The sequence below is a fragment of the Anomaloglossus baeobatrachus genome, chromosome 2 (assembly GCF_048569485.1).
Source record: "Anomaloglossus baeobatrachus isolate aAnoBae1 chromosome 2, aAnoBae1.hap1, whole genome shotgun sequence".
Taxonomy (NCBI): Eukaryota; Metazoa; Chordata; class Amphibia; order Anura; family Aromobatidae; genus Anomaloglossus; species Anomaloglossus baeobatrachus.
The window spans coordinates 633361019-633378624 of NC_134354.1; the positions used below are offsets into that span (position 1 = coordinate 633361019).

Below are 17606 nucleotides of genomic sequence, written 5' to 3' on the forward strand. Positions count from 1 at the left end.
GTATGGACGGCATATTACAGCTAGGATCATACTCATTAGCCAAAATGCTACAAACTTAGTTTGGCAAATTTGACTCCTAGCTTTGAGTCTGCCATATTCATGAGGAGGAGCATTCCTCAGATTGTTCTCCATACATCACAGTAGTGACTCACTGGCTGCTGTATAAACCTGTATATCTACCTGCCCGTCATTAATTGTGCAAAGAGGCGACAGCCTGGTTCCCCGCTGATGTCAGCAGAGTCATAATGAGCAGTCTGCTTTAATCTTGGTCGCCAGGTCAACTATTTTGTAGTTCAGTTTTATCTATATCTGTAATATGCTGCCCATACATAGTTCCTTAGAACTGTCAAGACATTTTTTCATGGAAGTCAATTAATGAAAATCAACATTTAAACAGGATCTCTTTACTAATACTTTGTCACGGATGGTACCACAGCAACATTTACAATTTTGCAACCTTCTGAGCTGAAATCTGCCAGCAGAAGCAGAGTCTGCCAACAGGTCCACGTGTGGACCCGCAGAAGCGTCGCATAGAGACACGAAACGGCCGTCGTACGACGTGCCTCATGCACCCCCCTCCCCCATTGCCTACACTGTGTTATCTAATGATGGAATAAAGGATTTTTGGACACTATAAACTCGGTCAGTGCCTTTCCATTCTACTTTTCTATGTTCTACAAGTGTTTTTCTTGTGAAAAGAGCACCACGGTTTTTTCCTCTCATGAGCCAGGACTTAATGGACAGATTCGGTGTATATAACCTCAGAATGCAGACCATTAACCGCTGAATGTGGATAGTGCCCAGTATTTCCTCCTCTGTTTTATCACAAATAAAAAAATTTGAGCTGCACGCAGTTTCTCTTATTTTGATACACAGTCAAGATAATTGCACGACTGGGGGCTGGAGCCTGTAGCTGTATGCTTGATCTGTGCTGGGTATCATAATATGGGGGGACCCTACAACAATTTTTATACCACAACAGATGCACATAGCGTCTGTGATTGGAAGCAGTCAGCTCACACACTGCCACTCAGGGTGGCGCGTCTAACAGTAACCAATCATAGTCGCCGGTGGGCGGAGAGACTGCATATGCATGAAGGTAAATGAGGGGCCCGGGAAGTGAATGAGCAGCTGCAGGAGCAGTTACAGCTGAATCAGATACTTAAGTAAAGCCAGCTTGTTCCTATCCTCCTATCCCTTCTAGCATGATTTTTAGTTGCAGGATTCTGGTCTCCATAGTCTTATACGGGGACCGGCGTCCGGCCAGATACCTGGGATCAATCCCGGGCTGTAATTGGGTTTTTTTCCGTTTTGTTTTTTTAACCCGGTTAAACACGCCATTTCCAAGATTCTGTGAGTCCACCCAACACTACTTTTAACTATTTAGCATATGATTAGTTAAGCAGATTCTTGTCATGTCACTGCATGGTTACTGCTTTGCTCCTAAAAAAAAAAATAAAAATCTAGATTTTAATTTTTATAATTTTGTAAGTATTTTGTAAATGCACCTTTGGCTTTCAACACTGCTTGAATCCTTCTGGGAATGGTCTTGACCAGATTCAAGCATGTCTTGACCGAGATCTGATCTCTGGTTTCTTTGAACGTTCCCAATGTTGATGCATACTGGTCGACTCACTTTAGTATGTATAAAGATTTTCTTCAACTCTAACCACAAGTGTTTGATTGGGTTGAGGTCTGGGGACTGTGGGGGCTTATCCAGCACTATCATTGTCATGGAACCATTTATTTATTAATGTCAATGTATGCTTCGCTTCATTATCCTGCTGAAACACCAAGTCGTTCTTTTCAGATCCATAATACGCACAAATAATTCAGCATTGACACCATCATCATTTATGGTCAAGTATCCAACAGCTTTGTCTTCCTCCACTGAACTTGACAGTGCCTTCAATTTCTCGATCAGTTAGCCTCTTTTTCCCCTAGTTTCTTCCAGACCCATTTGCAACTATTAGAGCCTAGTCTATTGACTTTTGTGTCATCGCTCCAAATCGCACTTTTCTTGTCATAAGAAGCGTCAGCTCCAGTTTACAATATTCAAGTTGAGGCTTCTTCACCTTTTTTTGGGCCACCATTCCAGACTTGTGTAAAACCTGCTTTATACCATACGATCCAACATACGATATCGTATGCGAGCGTAACCGCCACCATCGTATGTGCGGCACGTTCAATTTGTTGAACGTGTCGCACAAACGAATAACCCCCCGCCACATGTACTTACCCGTCCATACGACCTCGATGTGGGCGTCGAACATCCACTTCCTGGAGTGGGAGGGACGTTCGGCGTCACATCGACGTCACGCGGCAGCCGGCCAATAGAAGCGGAGGGGCGGAGATGAGCGGGACGTAAACATCCCGCCCACCTCCTTCCTTCCGCATTGCCGGCGGGAGCAGCAGGATGTATGTAAGATCTGTTCATCATTCCCGGGGTGTCACACACTGCGATGTGTGCTACCCCGGGTACGATGAACAACCTGACGTTCAATTTTTAGGAATTGAACGACGTGCATGCGATGAACGTTTTACCGTTCAATCGCAATCGCAAGTAGCTGTTACATGCTACAATGTAACTTACGATGCCGGATGTGCGTCACTTACGATGTGACCCAGACGACACATCGTAAGATATATTGTAGCGTGTAAAGCGCCCTTAATGTGCATCTCACGGTGCTTCCATGGACATCTGTGATCTCACTATCATAAGGCATACGAGCCACCTCCACTGCCATGTTTGTCGCGCCAGGCCCGATCGACCTTGTGATGAGCTGACTTGTTGGCTTGCATCCTTTGCCTGGACATCAACCTCTTGGCTTTTGAATAGATGGATGGACTTCATTTCATATTCTTCCCAGTGTCAAGGAAATTAAATGATGCACTTTGGCAATTTTCTTGGCAAAAAGACCGCTATCAATGAGCTGTATGTTGGATGATGATTCTCTTTTCTTGGGAAATCTTCTTTATGGCTGCTAGTCGATTTGAACCACTGACCTTTCGCTTAGGAATCAACCTAAAGCTGGGTTTACACACTGCAACATCGCAAACGACATCGCTGTAATGTCACCGGTTTTGTGACGTTACAGCGACCTCCCCAGCGACATTGCAGTGTGTGAAACCTATCAGCGACCTGGCCCCTGCTGTGAAGTTGTGATCGCTACAAATCGTTCAGGACCATTCCTAGGTCCTTTGTTTCCCGCTGTGCAGCATGCATCGCTAGCAAGTTTCAGTGTGTAAAGGGGACTTTACAGCGACTCTGCGGCTCTGTCTGTGTAGCGTTCTGATTAGCGGTCACCGGTGAAGGATTCACCGGTGACCGCTAATCCCCCGAGTGACTGAAGTGTCCCCCCCTCTCTCATACTCACCGATCCCCGATCACCGGCGCTGCACGGCGTTCACTCTGCTCCAGCGGCTTTTCCTTTTTTGAAAAAGCCGGCTGCTCATTAAACAATCTCGTATTCCCTGCTTTTCCCCGCCCACCAGCAAATATGATTGGTTGCAGTGAGACACGCCCACACGCTGAGTGACAGCTGTGTCACTGCACCCAATCACAGCAGCCGGTGGGCGTGTCTATACTGTGCAGTAAAATAAATAAATAAATAATTAAAAAATCCGGCGTGAGGTCCCCCCCAATTTTAATACCAGCCAGATAAAGCCACACGGCTAAAGGCTGGTATTCTCAGGATGGGGAGCTCCACGTTATGGGGAGCCCCCCAGCCTAACAATATCAGCCAGCAGCCGCCCAGAATTGCCGCATACATTAGATGCGACAGTTCTGGGACTGTACCCGGCTCTTCCCGATTTGCCCTGGTGCGTTGGCAAATCGGGGTAATAAGGAGTTATTGGCAGCCCATAGCTGCCAATAAGTCCTAGATTAATCATGTCAGGCGTCTCCCCGAGATACCTTCCATGATTAATCTGTAAATTACAGTTAAAAAACACACACCCGAAAAATCCTTTATTAGAAATAAAAAACACTAACAAATTCCCTCATTACCAATTTATTACCCACAACAAAGCCCTCCTTGTCCGGCGTAATCCACAGTCCTCCAGCGTCGCATCCAGCTCTGCTGCATGCAGGTGACAGGAGCAGCAGAAGACACAGCCACTCCTGTCACCTGCACGCAGCTAATGAAGAGAGCCGTGTGATCGGCTGAGCTGTCACTGAGGTTACCTGGATCCAGCGGTGGATGCAGCGGTGGCCGCGGGTAACCTCAGTGACAGCTCAGCTGATCGCGCTACTCACCGCCGCTCCGGTCAGCTCCACGCAGCAAATGAGGTGAGTAGCGCGATCAGCTGAGCTGTCACTGAGGTTACCCGCGGCCACCGCTGGATCCACCGCTGGATCCAGGTAACCTCAGTGACAGCTCAGCCGATCACACGGCTCTCTTCATTAGCTGCGTGCAGGTGACAGGAGCGGCTGTGTCTTCTGCTGCTCCTGTCACCTGCATGCAGCAGAGCTGGATGCGACGCTGGAGGACCGTGGATTACGCCGGACAAGGAGGGCTTTGTTGTGGGTAATAAATTGGTAATGAGGGAATGTGTTTGTGTTTTTAATTTCTAATAAAAGGATTTTTTCGGGTGTGTGTGTGTTTATTTACTGTCACTTACAGATTAATCATGGAAGGAATCTTGGGGAGACGCCTGACATGATTAATCTAGGACTTATTGGCAGCTATTGGCTGCCAATAACTCCTTATTACCCCGATTTGCCAATGCACCAGGGCAAATCGGGAAGAGCCGGGTACAGCCCCAGAACTGTCGCATCTAATGTATGCGGCAATTCTGGGCGGCTGCTGACTGATATTGTTAGGCTGGGGGGCTCCCCATAACGTGGGGCTCCCCATCCTGAGAATACCAGCCTGCAGCCGTATGGCTTTATCTGGCTGATATTAAAATAGGGGGAACCGCACGCCGGATTTTTTAATTATTTATTTATTTATTTTACTGCACAGTATAGACACGCCCACCGGCTGCTGTGATTGGGTGCAGTGACACAGCTGTCACTCAGCGTGTGGGCGTGTCTCACTGCAACCAATCACATTTGCCGGTGGGCGGGGAAAGCAGGGAATACGAGATTGTTTAATGAGCGGCCGGCTTTTTCAAAAAAGGAAAAGCCGCCGGAGCAGTGTGAACGCCGTGCAGCGCCGGTGATCGGGGATCGGTGAGTATGAGAGAGGGGGGGAAAATCACCAGCAAATTAGGTGAGTAACGCGATCAGCTGAACTGTCACTGAGGTTACCCGCGGCCACCGCTGCATCCACCGCTGGATCCAGGTAACCTCAGTGACAGCTCAGCCGATCACACGGCTCTCTTCATTAGCTGCGTGCAGGTGACAGGAGCGGCTGTGTCTTCTGCTGCTCCTGTCACCTGCATGCAGCAGAGCTGGAAGCGACGCTGGAGGACCGTGGATTACGCCGGACAAGGAGGGCTTTGTTGTGGGTAATAAATTGGTAATGAGGGAATTTGTTAGTGTTTTTTATTTCTAATAAAGGATTTTTCGGGTGTGTGTTTTTTAACTGTAATTTACAGATTAATCATGGAAGGTATCTCGGGGAGACGCCTGACATGATTAATCTAGGACTTATTGGCAGCTATGGGCTGCCAATAACTCCTTATTACCCCGATTTGCCAACGCACCAGGGCAAATCGGGAAGAGCCGGGTACAGTCCCAGATCTGTCGCATCTAATGTATGCGGCAATTCTGGGCGTCTGCTGGCTGATATTGTTAGGCTGGGGGGCTCCCCATAACGTAGGGCTCCCCATCCTGAGAATAGCAGCCTTCAGCCGTATGGCTTTATCTGGCTGGTATTAACCCCTTAACGACCCATGACGTACTAGATACGTCATGGATCGTGTCCCGGTAAGCCCCGCCCCCTACTGCCGGCGGGCGGCGGCGAGACGCGCACATATCAGCTGTTATCAACAGCTGATATGTGTGCCTGCTAGCCGCGGGTGGAATCGCTTCCACCCGCGGCCATTAACCCCTTACATTTCGCTGCCAAAGTCTTGCATTTCTTTGTATAACTACATGTGATTAGAATACTACTCCTCATTGTGACCTCATGTCACAGCCCCACTGCTGCTCCTGAGTACTTCCCCTCACTTCTAGGATGCTAAAATTAGAGATCAGGGGTTGTGGCTTGTGTTCTTCTTGCTCAAGCCAGCCAGTCCCCTGATGAAGGCTTATCACAGTTCTTGAGCGAGTATGAGATCCCCCTTCACCCTCACTCTCATTCTGCACTTCCAACCTGTACCTTCATAGCTTGTATAGGACTTGGAAGGAGCATGGAGTAACAGCTGGAGAACCAGGGAGAGGGAAATGACAGGTCATATACAAGCTGCAAAGAGTGAGTGGGTGGGGAGCACCTCTTCAAAAAGATTGTAATAAACCTTATTCAGAGGCATAACTTATGAGCAGCAAGGAAGCTAGTATGCTCCCTGATGTCTGATGTAACATCCTGATCTCTGATGCAACATCTCAGAAAGGCGGGAGAGCACTTAGGCGCAGCAGTGTTGTTATGAAATGAGGATACAATGAGTAGTATAGGTACTATAGGCTTAGACAGAATGCAAATTGAAATACATTTTTACCTCCCCAGACTACCCCTTTAATTTCATTCCTGTTGGGATCTCTATTCATTTCAGTCCTCAAAGAAACTGGAATCTCAACTTCATTGAAAATCACACAGTCTATATCAAGCAAGAGATCAATGCACTTTGGAGACTTCGTAACTCCTCACACGGACAGTGGTGTTGAGATCCAACAACTCTCTCAGTGCCAAAGAAAAAAACATTCATAGGGATGTATAACATAAGAAAGTAGCAACAATTGGTTGAATTTCAAAGGTGCACTAAAAGGTAAAAATAAGTCAGATTGATAGGGAAAATGTATTACGAAAAATTAAATCCATACACATTTCTAGATAAAAAGCCAATACAAAATTAGTAATAGGAAATAAGTTCTGTGCAATGGTCCTAAACCTAGCTAGTTATATATTGCAGGTGGGAACACTGTTACTGCACAATTCTTCTACAATGTATGACCTTGGCATGGCTGTGAGGCTTGTTCAATCAAATAAAAATAACCTCAAAACATCAAATGTACTTTGCTAAAAGTCAACTACATTTATTTCCACTCTCTTGGTCATGTTTAGCACAGCAGGAAGGCCGTATATTGTTCCCTCCATCACCAAGCCTCAGAAGAACACTAGCTCTTGCATTACAGACACTGTGCTCTCTTAAGTCCACTTTAGCTCATTAATACAACCGTGAAGTTTGAAATTGGACTTTGAGAACGTCAACAATTGTCACCTGTTTTCTACCCAAAGAAAAGGTGCACTGCCTTTTAACTACTGAATTACCTTTGAGGAATAAGCAACAGGAGAAGAAATACACAATTTTCTATAAGTTAAAGGAGTTGTCCGGTCTAATTCCGCAAGTTTGCATTCACTCGATGTGACTTCAGACTTGTGAATCTTCAAAACGCACACAATGTGAGGATTCTCCAGGGACATGTATAGTCCCAACCAGAATGTGACTAGGTGCGAGCAATGAAAGTGTATTCTGCGAGGCTGGCAAAAACCTATTCTTGCTGGAATTAGGCACTGACAACGGAGAATCCTCAGAGTACGCAGTGCGCATGTTGTGAGGAGTAACAAGCCCACAGTCACATAGAGAGATTGCTGACTTGTGGATCTAGACTAGACAACCCTTTTAAATTAAGATGTTCAAAGTGATTGGGGGAGAGGTTCTTCCTTCATAAGTTAGAAGGGGCTGAAAAAAAAAAAATGAATAAAACTGGGACATTGTTCTTCATTGAGTCTGAAGACCACAAACTCTAAAATGAGAGGGATCAAACAGCTTAAATGCTCTTAGTGTCATGGAAGAGAGAAGAGAACTCTTAAAGGGTTATTACCAGAATTACATTTTTTTTTACAAAGTATAGTATATGCATACTTTTTGATAATATACAGGTTAAGCCCAACAATTGTTCCCCAGCAGAATCTCCGGTCTAGACACCACACAGTTATGTTGGCAGGATGCTAGCTGAGAGACTGCACTCAGGGCCCCGTGAACTATATAACTGTTCCATTGGCAACTGGAGGCTAAAAAGAGCCTAAAGGAGCATCCTTAGGAGAGTAATATGTTGAAACTAAGGCAGATTAGTAGGGATCCAACTGCTGAGAACCCCCACTGATCGCCAATATGTGGCACCTTGATCCCAGTTAGAATGGAGTGACAGGGCGCAAGGTCACCCACTACTCCCTTCATTCCCTATGGGACTGACTGAAGAAGGCAAGTTCAGTGCTCTGCAGTTCCATAAAAAAATTAATAGAATGGCGGTCACACATCTAATATATAAAGCTGAGAGTGTGTGTGTGTGTGTGTGTGTGGCTATGTTGTGAGGGGAGATTTTAACCCCACGCGTTCCAATTTACCAAGCAATTTTGCCCCCATCTACATAATGGGGAAAAAGTGAAACGAAAAGTGTATCCGCACCGTCGCATTTACAATCACGAAATTTAGAACAGACACCTCATGTGACCCAGGGAACGTCGTAGACGATGTTTTGACAGGAAAATTTAACCCCGCGCTTTACAGTTACTCTCCAAAAAACATGCCTCCATTAAAGTAAATGGACCCTGGATATACAGGTTATTAGTATGAGCTGTGATTGGTTGCTATAGGAACAAAAGACATTCATAGTATAAGAAGCTTATATGTGAGGTAATAAGATGTCGGTGGACCGGCGGGGAAAGAGACCGGCCGGGAAAGAGACCGGCGGGGAAAGAGACCGACGGGGAAAGAGGCCGACGGGGAAAGAGGCCGACGGGGAAAGAGACCGGCGGGGAAAGAGACCGGCGGGGAAAGAGACCGGCGGGGAAAGAGACCGGCGGGGAAAGAGACCGGCGGGGAAAGAGACCGGCGGGGAAAGAGACCGACGGGGAAAGAGACCGACGGGGAAAGAGACCGACGGGGAAAGAGACCGACGGGGAAAGAGACCGACGGGGAAAGAGACCGACGGGGAAAGAGACCGACGGGGAAAGAGACCGACGGGGAAAGAGACCGACGGGGAAAGAGACCGACGGGGAAAGAGACCGACGGGGAAAGAGACCGACGGGGAAAGAGACCGACGGGGAAAGAGACCGACGGGGAAAGAGACCGACGGGGAAAGAGACCGACGGGGAAAGAGACCGACGGGGAAAGAGACCGACGGGGAAAGAGACCGACGGGGAAAGAGACCGACGGGGAAAGAGACCGACGGGGAAAGAGACCGACGGGGAAAGAGACCGACGGGGAAAGAGACCGACGGGGCACATTACTTGGCCAGTTTAGTTAAATGCGTGTGGAATATCTGTGGTGTTGAAACATACGTTGTGAAATACTTCCATTAGTTTAGTTTTTGCCTTTTAATAATTACATTTCTATCTATTTGTTTTGTGGTTTTTGTGTGCAGAATAAATTTTTGTTAATACATTCTGTTTTGTTAACAACAGTTATTAACCCGGGCGAAGCCAGGTAGTACAGCTAGTACAGTAATAAAAAAGTGATTCTTTCTGGCAATCGGTAAGGATCCGATCACATCCAAACCTATCACCTACCCTATAGTAAAGTGATCATTTACTTTCACTGGACTACCCCTTTAAGGTGGCCATAACATAACTATCTAGGGGAGGAGTTGGGAAAGATCCCTGTTTTAAATTGAGAGAGGGGAGAAAGCTGCTGCAATATACCCCCGAAGTGCGAAAGGATCAGGCATAAAAATGTAAAACTTTTTGATCCTTCTGTCCTCTGACATCACCTGGAGAGAATTTGGAGGCCTCCATACACATCAAATGACCATCTTGGATCTACCAAAATCACTGAGTTCAGTTGACTTTAATGTTATATTTGGGAATATCTTCACTACAGCTCCCACTAGAAGCTGCAAAACTCATTTTTTTCATGCTACTATGACTGTGATTATAGGATTTGGTGCAATGAAACAGGACTATCAAAGCTCCAAAACCTATAAAAATATATATTATGAAATGTAATGTATCAAAGTAACATTTTAGCCGTATTTTTTATTTAAAACTTAGAATTACCATAGTGAAAATATGTTCAGAAGTGGTTATCTATGATGAGTCTTCATTACTGAAAAGTTTTAGTCATTTCTTCACAAAAAAATATGAATATATATTAAAATAAAAGTTCAAAGATTTTGTGTCAATTAAAAATGAATTTTTATTCAGCCAGACTTTCGCTCTCTCAGCTGATGACTCTGAAGTACTTATGTGATATGGGAAAATAAATCCCACAGAAAGCGATATGTTTGTATACAAGCTGAATAGTGCAGGATAACATTACATGTGAAGTAATTACATGCCACTTAAAGTCAGAAAGAAACAAAATAGACTGAATTTATGTGGAGCCTGCTGAAATTGCATTTCTTCCACAGAGTTATAAAGAAGTGTATTTGACCCATTTTAAGCTATCACCAAATAATAGAACGTTAACTCTTCTTAAAACTTATTTCCAAATCTATTAAGCGAAACAAAAAAAACTTTCATGCATCCATAGGAGATCATCCACATTTATCACCAGCGCAGCGAAGGTTGGAATAATAATAACTCAAAGTGAACGGTCATATCAGTTCCATGGTGCACGCTAAGCTACAGATAAGATCGTTTAAGTGTCTAATAGGATAAGCCAGATTCAGAGGACAGAAAATCTTAAACTCTTTTTCAGAGACCTCAATGCTAGAAACTTCTTAACAATTACCATTTTCGCAGCTTCATCCAGATCATCACACGCCAGAATCTTCAGACCGCTGGCAGTTATCAGTGCTTTGGCATCATCAACTCTAGTTCCTGACGGAGAAAAAGAGAAACTAACTTAGTAAAGAAAAAATAAAGCTCCCACTGAAGAGAAATATTTTCTTAAATTGGGAAATTTTTCATCTGGAGCCACTCAGATTCAGTCATAAATAACAACAAACAATAGACATGCTTGCCACAATGCTCTTCGCCCGTAAATTTAATAGACAATTTGGCAAAACTCGACAGAACCCTTTATATGTCAATGGCGACCATCGGCATTGTCACTATGATTCCGGCAGAAAAGAGTTGCTCCATAAACAGCATATATCCCTTATCCATAAGATAGGTGATGTATGATTGCTGGGGATCAGAGAGCTGCACCCCCACCAAATCAACATGAACAGGGAACTATGAAATTTGCTGTAAGAAAAGATTGGTAGTGAGCATGTGTGACCACTGCTCCATTCACAGTCTACAGAAGTGGTGGCTGCACATGCTCCCTAGTGCTCTATTTTACAAGGAGACTTCTACACCCCCCCAACCGTTCTTGTAATTGCTAGGAGGTCTCAGCAGTCTGAGTAAACTTGTATACATTTGGCATATATAATGTGGATATGTGATAAATGTTCTTTATGGCATAACCCCTTTAATCCTAGAGGTTCAAGGACTCTACAGCAGGGGGAAAACATATTGGGCTAAGAAGATGCGCTATTCTGAAAGTCAACAAGAAAACTGAAAACTGAGCAGAGCAGTTACTGTATTGTGGGGATATGGCTCACTATGCGGCATTGGAGGTAGGCACAGGAGGCGACTAAACAAAATGTCCAGGCTGCTCTATTAAAACTCCATAAAGCAAGCCACACACAGGGAAAATAAACAGGCTTGGCAGGAAATCAGGATGCATTGTTGTAACAATGGCACTTCGGTATTAGACAAGCATGAAGACTTCACACAGGAGGCTTTCTTACCTCCACACACAGACCCCTAATGATTTCACCTAGACTTTCTTATTTCCACTTTACCATAAGCTGGGGTGGGGATATATGAGCAGCCAGTCCCACACATCTCTCTGACTGCTCGTAAACCTGGCGCTTGTCAGCCCTATTAATCTCAGTACTATACGTACTGGAGCTTGCTTCCAAAGCTTACATCACAGAGGATAACCACCTCTGTTATACATATCTGCCATCCACGACGTGTCCGGCAGCCATTTTACAATATGTAGAAACACGTAAAAAATGTTTTGTAGCATTGTGTGTGTAGATGCTATTATAAGCAATCACCAATTACTGCATATTCCATATATGTCTGTAAAGCTTATTGGTGACTCATCTCCATGTACTGAACTGTCTGTATTGACGTTTCTATTTTATCCTTCAACTACAGCCTCTCCAATTAATCTTTGCTCTCTTTCTACATCATCTCATCCTCTTCTTTGCCAGTTTGTCCATTGTGCAGACAAAAACAAGCCTCCAGAATAAAGGTCATATGATTAGGTGCACAGATTGGTAGAACATTAAATCCCAGCATCTTAGAGAGGCCTCTTGTGTTCTAGCACTTGTCACAGAGAAAATAAATGTATCACTAAAAACAGAATGTGCTTGTGCCATTTATCTTGGGGGGAAAAAAAAAACAGCCCAACAGCAAACCACCATTTGTAAGCATAGATGAAACAAACATGTGAAAGAAATTGGAGGGACAAAATAAGACTGTGAGCCCTTGCGGGTCCTCTTTCCTGTACCTGTCTGTGCCTTCTATTGTTCATGATTATTGTACTTGATTTACTCTGTATGCCCCTTTTTCACATGTAAAGTGGCATGGAATAAACGGCATAATAAATAATAATAATGCATAAGTCAGATGAGAGAGGATGATGAAACTTTACATTTATTCCACATACTCTCTACTGATGTCAACACACTTCTTACATCAGTATTCCAAGTTCTGTAAGCCTAGTAAAAAAGAAGGATTTCGGTTGAGCCTCAAACCAGGCATCCCTAGCAGCTATGGCATCAGAAATGGTGTGAAATTTGTTACCCTTGAGGTGTTTTTTCAGGTTTGGAAACAGATGATAGTCGGAGGGCGCTAGATCTTGTGAATAAGGTGAATGGTCAACCAGCTGGAAGCTAAACTCTTCCAGTTTTGCTGTGGTCGCTTGTGCAGTGTGAGTCAAGGCATTGTCTTGCAGGAACAAGATTCCTTTGGACAACTTGCCGCACCTTTTGGCCTTCAGAGCTGCCTTCAATTGGTCCAAATGTTTAATGCAATACCTTGTATTGAAGGTGGAATCCTTTTAAAGGTAGTCCACTAGCAGCACACATTCCTTATCCCAGAACACAGATGCCATCATCTTAGTGGCTGATTTTTGCACCCTGAACTTCTTTGGACAAGGAGAACTACTGTGCCTCCACTCTTGACTGCTCCTTGTTTTCAGGGTCAAACAAATAAATCCAGGTCTCATCCATAGTGACCAGTCGATCAAGGAAGTTCCAATCAGTCCGGAAACGCTAACAAATGGACAGGGACGTTTTCACTCGCATGCTTCTCTGATCTGTTGTCAAACATTGGGGACCCATTTTGCAGATAGCTTTCTCATGTCCAAATATTCATAAACCTGTTCACGGGAAATCCACATGATGTCTGCTATTGCTTTAGCTGAAATTCGTCAATTCTCCAGTATGAAGATGTGCACAGCATCAACGATTTCCGGACCACCACAAAGTCTCTGTCGTCCAGGATGTTCCTCATCATTGGTGCTGAAGTGGCCAGTTTTAGATTTGGCAACACAAATCTTAACTGTGCAATATGAAGGGCATTGATCCCCCAATGTCTGCGACATATCACCATGAATATGCTCCGCGGACTCTCCTTGCAGAAACAAGAATTTTATCACTCCTCTGCTCTCAGTTGCTGTGAATATTGCATTAGACGGCGCCAATTTGCTTTTCCGCATAGAACACTGTTGCCATAAGTAACAAACACAATTTTGAAAACATATAATAGACACGCAAGGCTTTCATGTGATGTAACATTCGTTACCATAGAAACAAAAAAAAAAAAAAATCACAAAAAATTAGCATCCTCTAGTTAGAAGAAATTGAGACTGCAAATACAGCAAATGTATCACATAGCCCAATGTTGAATAATAAATTCTTGATATTTTTAGACTGCCTGCCATCTATTTGCTGATTTACTTTTGCACCACTTTATAAGCCTAAAAACTGGAGGACACCTTTAGTAAATTTGTCCTATTTTACATACAATCTTAGTCATATCTAGATGCTTTCTAAGTGTATTTATTTAGGGGGAAACGTTTTCTGAAACCCTTAATTTATGTGGCACATGGCATGTACTGCAGAATTTTGGTATATTTTGGTTTGCAACTGTTCCCCATAGAATACAGATATTTATATGCTTTAATGGTTGCATAGAGGTCTATCTACTATGAAAAATGGACATGACAGTATGGGGGAAAAAAAAAGACAAGCTAAGGCTATGTGCCCACGTTGCGTTCTGTCCCTGCAGAAATTTCAACAGCACACGTGCGCTTCAAATCGCTGCAGAAACAGTCCATAATGAAAAGCCGATTTCATGCGCTCTGCATGCAGCCCCTCCCATAGACAGAGCAGGGGCTGCATGCAAAGCGCTGCGTTCTAATACGCCACGTGGGCATGGATTAGGCACAATCTTCATAGATTGTGCTGGGGACGCAGGACGCATACAGTTACGCTGTGGTGCAGATCGCAGCGTAACTGCATGAAAATATGCTACGTGTGCACATAGCCTAAAGCTAATTGCACAAAATAAAAAAAATGTGCAGAAATCAAAGTGATCTGCAAACAATATTATATGTACAAGATGAATGAATTTTGCCACCTTCATAACCATTTCTTAATGAAGCAAAGCCACTAAAAGACACTAAAATGTAAAGTTAAACGGTTTGTACCCTTTCAGAGAACTTTACCATAGGCTTAGCTTATTATTAAAAAAAAAAAAAAAAAAAAAGCAAACCGTTCTTTACTTATTCTCAAAGGGTCCAAGAGTTGTGTCTTCCAGAAATTTGCCATTACTTGTGTTTTGTTACACACGTTTATTTCCTTTTTGTGTATTGAACCAACACATAAAAAACAGAGAAAAGGCATGTGGTGTCCGCCAATAGAAGGTCACAGCGTTTGACTGCGCAAACTGCTCTTGACCTTCTATTATTCCTGCTTGATGTATTTGGTATCCTATGCATCTCCTCTGCTTTGTTTTCTTCCCTTTAGGACCCTGCAGAGTTCCTGCTTTACATCTGCACTTCCTTGGTGTCTATATATATACACACACACACACACACACACACACACACACACACACACACACACACACACACACCCCATCATCATTTCCCCATACTCCCTGCTGGTGATAAGTCTTCTACCCTTAAAGTCTTCAGTGCAAGCAGTCAGCTCGCATTCTTCTGGTTTAACCTAGTTTGCAGTTCCTCTACCTGAGGTATCTAAAGATAACTTGTTTCCATCCCTTGTTCGTTATCCCTGTGTGTTCTTTAGAGCTTAGTGGGGTTAACTAAGCATTCATCACATCCACTTCCTACCTAGGGCTGAGATCAGGGTCAGCCTAGGGCAGTAATGGCGAACCTATGGCACGCTGAGCCCTCTCTGTCGGTACGCGCGCTGTTTCCTCATTCAAGGTGGGTATGGTTTTTTTTGTTTGTTTTTTTAAACTGTGTGCGGCTGTATCAGGATGGGGGAACATGCCAGGATGGGGGAACATGCCAGGGTGGGAGAACATGCCAGGGTGGGAGAACATGCCAGGGTGGGAGAACATGCCAGGGTGGGAGAACATTTACCAGGATGAGGTACATGCCAAAATGGGGGAACATGCCAGGATGGGACTGAGATGGGGACAAATATAGATAGGAAATAAAGATCAGGATGGAGGACATGTTTACCAGGAAGTGGCCCAGGAAGGGGGACATAACTACATAATGAAGAGGGAGGGGAGAAACTTATATGACTTTATGGGATTTCGAGATGTTAAGACTTTGAAATGTAGATGAGGATTTCAGGGTGAAATCTGATTGCATTCCATGCTAAAATCTGTCTGTATGTCTAATATTCTGCATTTTCTTCCATAAAGATCAATCCAACTGCTGTGTCTAGAAAGGGCAGCGAGAGTGGCTCATCTTCAATGTGTGGTAAGCACGCATGAGTGTGACGGCCCCTGATGAAGAGAAGACTACAAAGGGAAGTTTAAAATCAATTATTTACATAATAGAATTGGTTAAATTGCCATGTTGGCACTTCGGGAAAAAAAATTGGGTTTAGGGCTAGAGTTTGGGCATTCGGCCTTGTGAAAGGTTCGGCATGACTGGCCTAGGGCCAGGTATCCAGCTAGGGGCATAGTGCAGAAGCTATCTAAGGAGGTGAGGGAACAAGGACCCAAGCAGTAGGCTTGGTTAGGTGTCACCATCTCCACCTTCCCTAGACACAAGGTCTCCCTTCCCGGTCGCCGTATGTTGGGTACTTCCTTGTACCTAGTGTGACAATTTTGTTACACTCCCTTCGGAATAAATAACTGCAATCAATCACTTCCTATAACCATCAACAAGCTTCTTATACTACTCAACTGGAATTTTGGACCCCTCTTCTTTTACAAACTGTTCCAGGTCTCATTTTTGTAGTCAAAAAGAGATAAACCTGGCTCACTATCGTGACTAGGTGCTCTGGAGGATATCCACCCTTCACCACCAATGCAGGGCACCGTGCATTATCTACACTAGGTCCTTATTATCCTTCACCCTAAGGAAGTATACGCAACAAGAGGAGCCACCAGAAGTAGCCATTTAACCTCTATACAAAATCTCCTTATACCCCACAACCAAGCATGGTTTTGATGGTCTTGCTTGTTCCCATATCATACTACATACATTTATACTGATGTCTAGTACCCCCTAAGGTCTATACAGACCTATCATCGATTCACAAATACAGGTCCTTACCTTGGTTACTGGTGCTTAGAGATACTGCCCCTACTTCTACATTAGATTGTTGTCCTTGAAGAAGAACCATACTGTTCGAAATGTTGGACTACTTCCTCTGCACATCAAATCAAAAAACTTTTCAGCACCATACTGGACTTTTTCAAATATTCTTGTAGTGTGCCGGAGTACATGTTTTACTCTCATTTTTGAAGGGCACCTTCTACCAACAGCAATTTTAATATCTCTCCACAGCTATTCAATAGGATTTAGAGCCGGACTCACTGCTGCCACTTCAGAACTCTCCAGTGCTGTCTCCATCTATTTCTGGGGGCTTCTTTAATCCTGTTTGGGGTCATTGTCCTGCTAGAAGATCCTTGACCTAAGACGCAAACCCAGCTTTCTGACACTGGGCACTACATTGCGATCCAAAATCCTTTAGTAATCCTCAGATTTTATAATGCATTGTACACCGTCAAGGCACCCAGTACCAGAGGCAGCAAATCAACCCCAAATTATCTTTGAACCTCCACCATATTTGCCTGCAGGTACTGTGTTCTTTTCTTTGTAAGCCTTATTCACTTTTTGACAAACAGTAGAACGGTGTGCTTTACCAACAAGCTCTCTTAGTTTTATATGTCCACAAGACTGTTTCCTAGAATGATTTAGGCTTACCCATGTACATTTTGGCAAACTGCAGTCTAATTTATTTATGTCTCTGTGTCAGCAGTGGGGTCTCTCCTGGGTCTCCTGCCATAGCGTTTCATTCAGATTTCGACAGATAGGATGCATCAGCGTCAGCGCGAACT

At 44.1% G+C, this 17606-nt stretch overlaps 1 protein-coding gene across 1 annotated transcript in view; it reads right to left on the reverse strand.

The window, feature by feature from the left end:
- SUCLA2 (succinate-CoA ligase ADP-forming subunit beta) overlaps positions 1–17606 on the reverse strand; it is a 158333-nt gene that overhangs the window by 3194 nt on the left and 137533 nt on the right. Inside the window, exon 9 of the mRNA XM_075333878.1 lies at positions 10780–10868. Coding sequence (XP_075189993.1) covers positions 10780–10868 — 89 coding nt within the window. The remainder of the gene's footprint in view (positions 1–10779; positions 10869–17606) is intronic.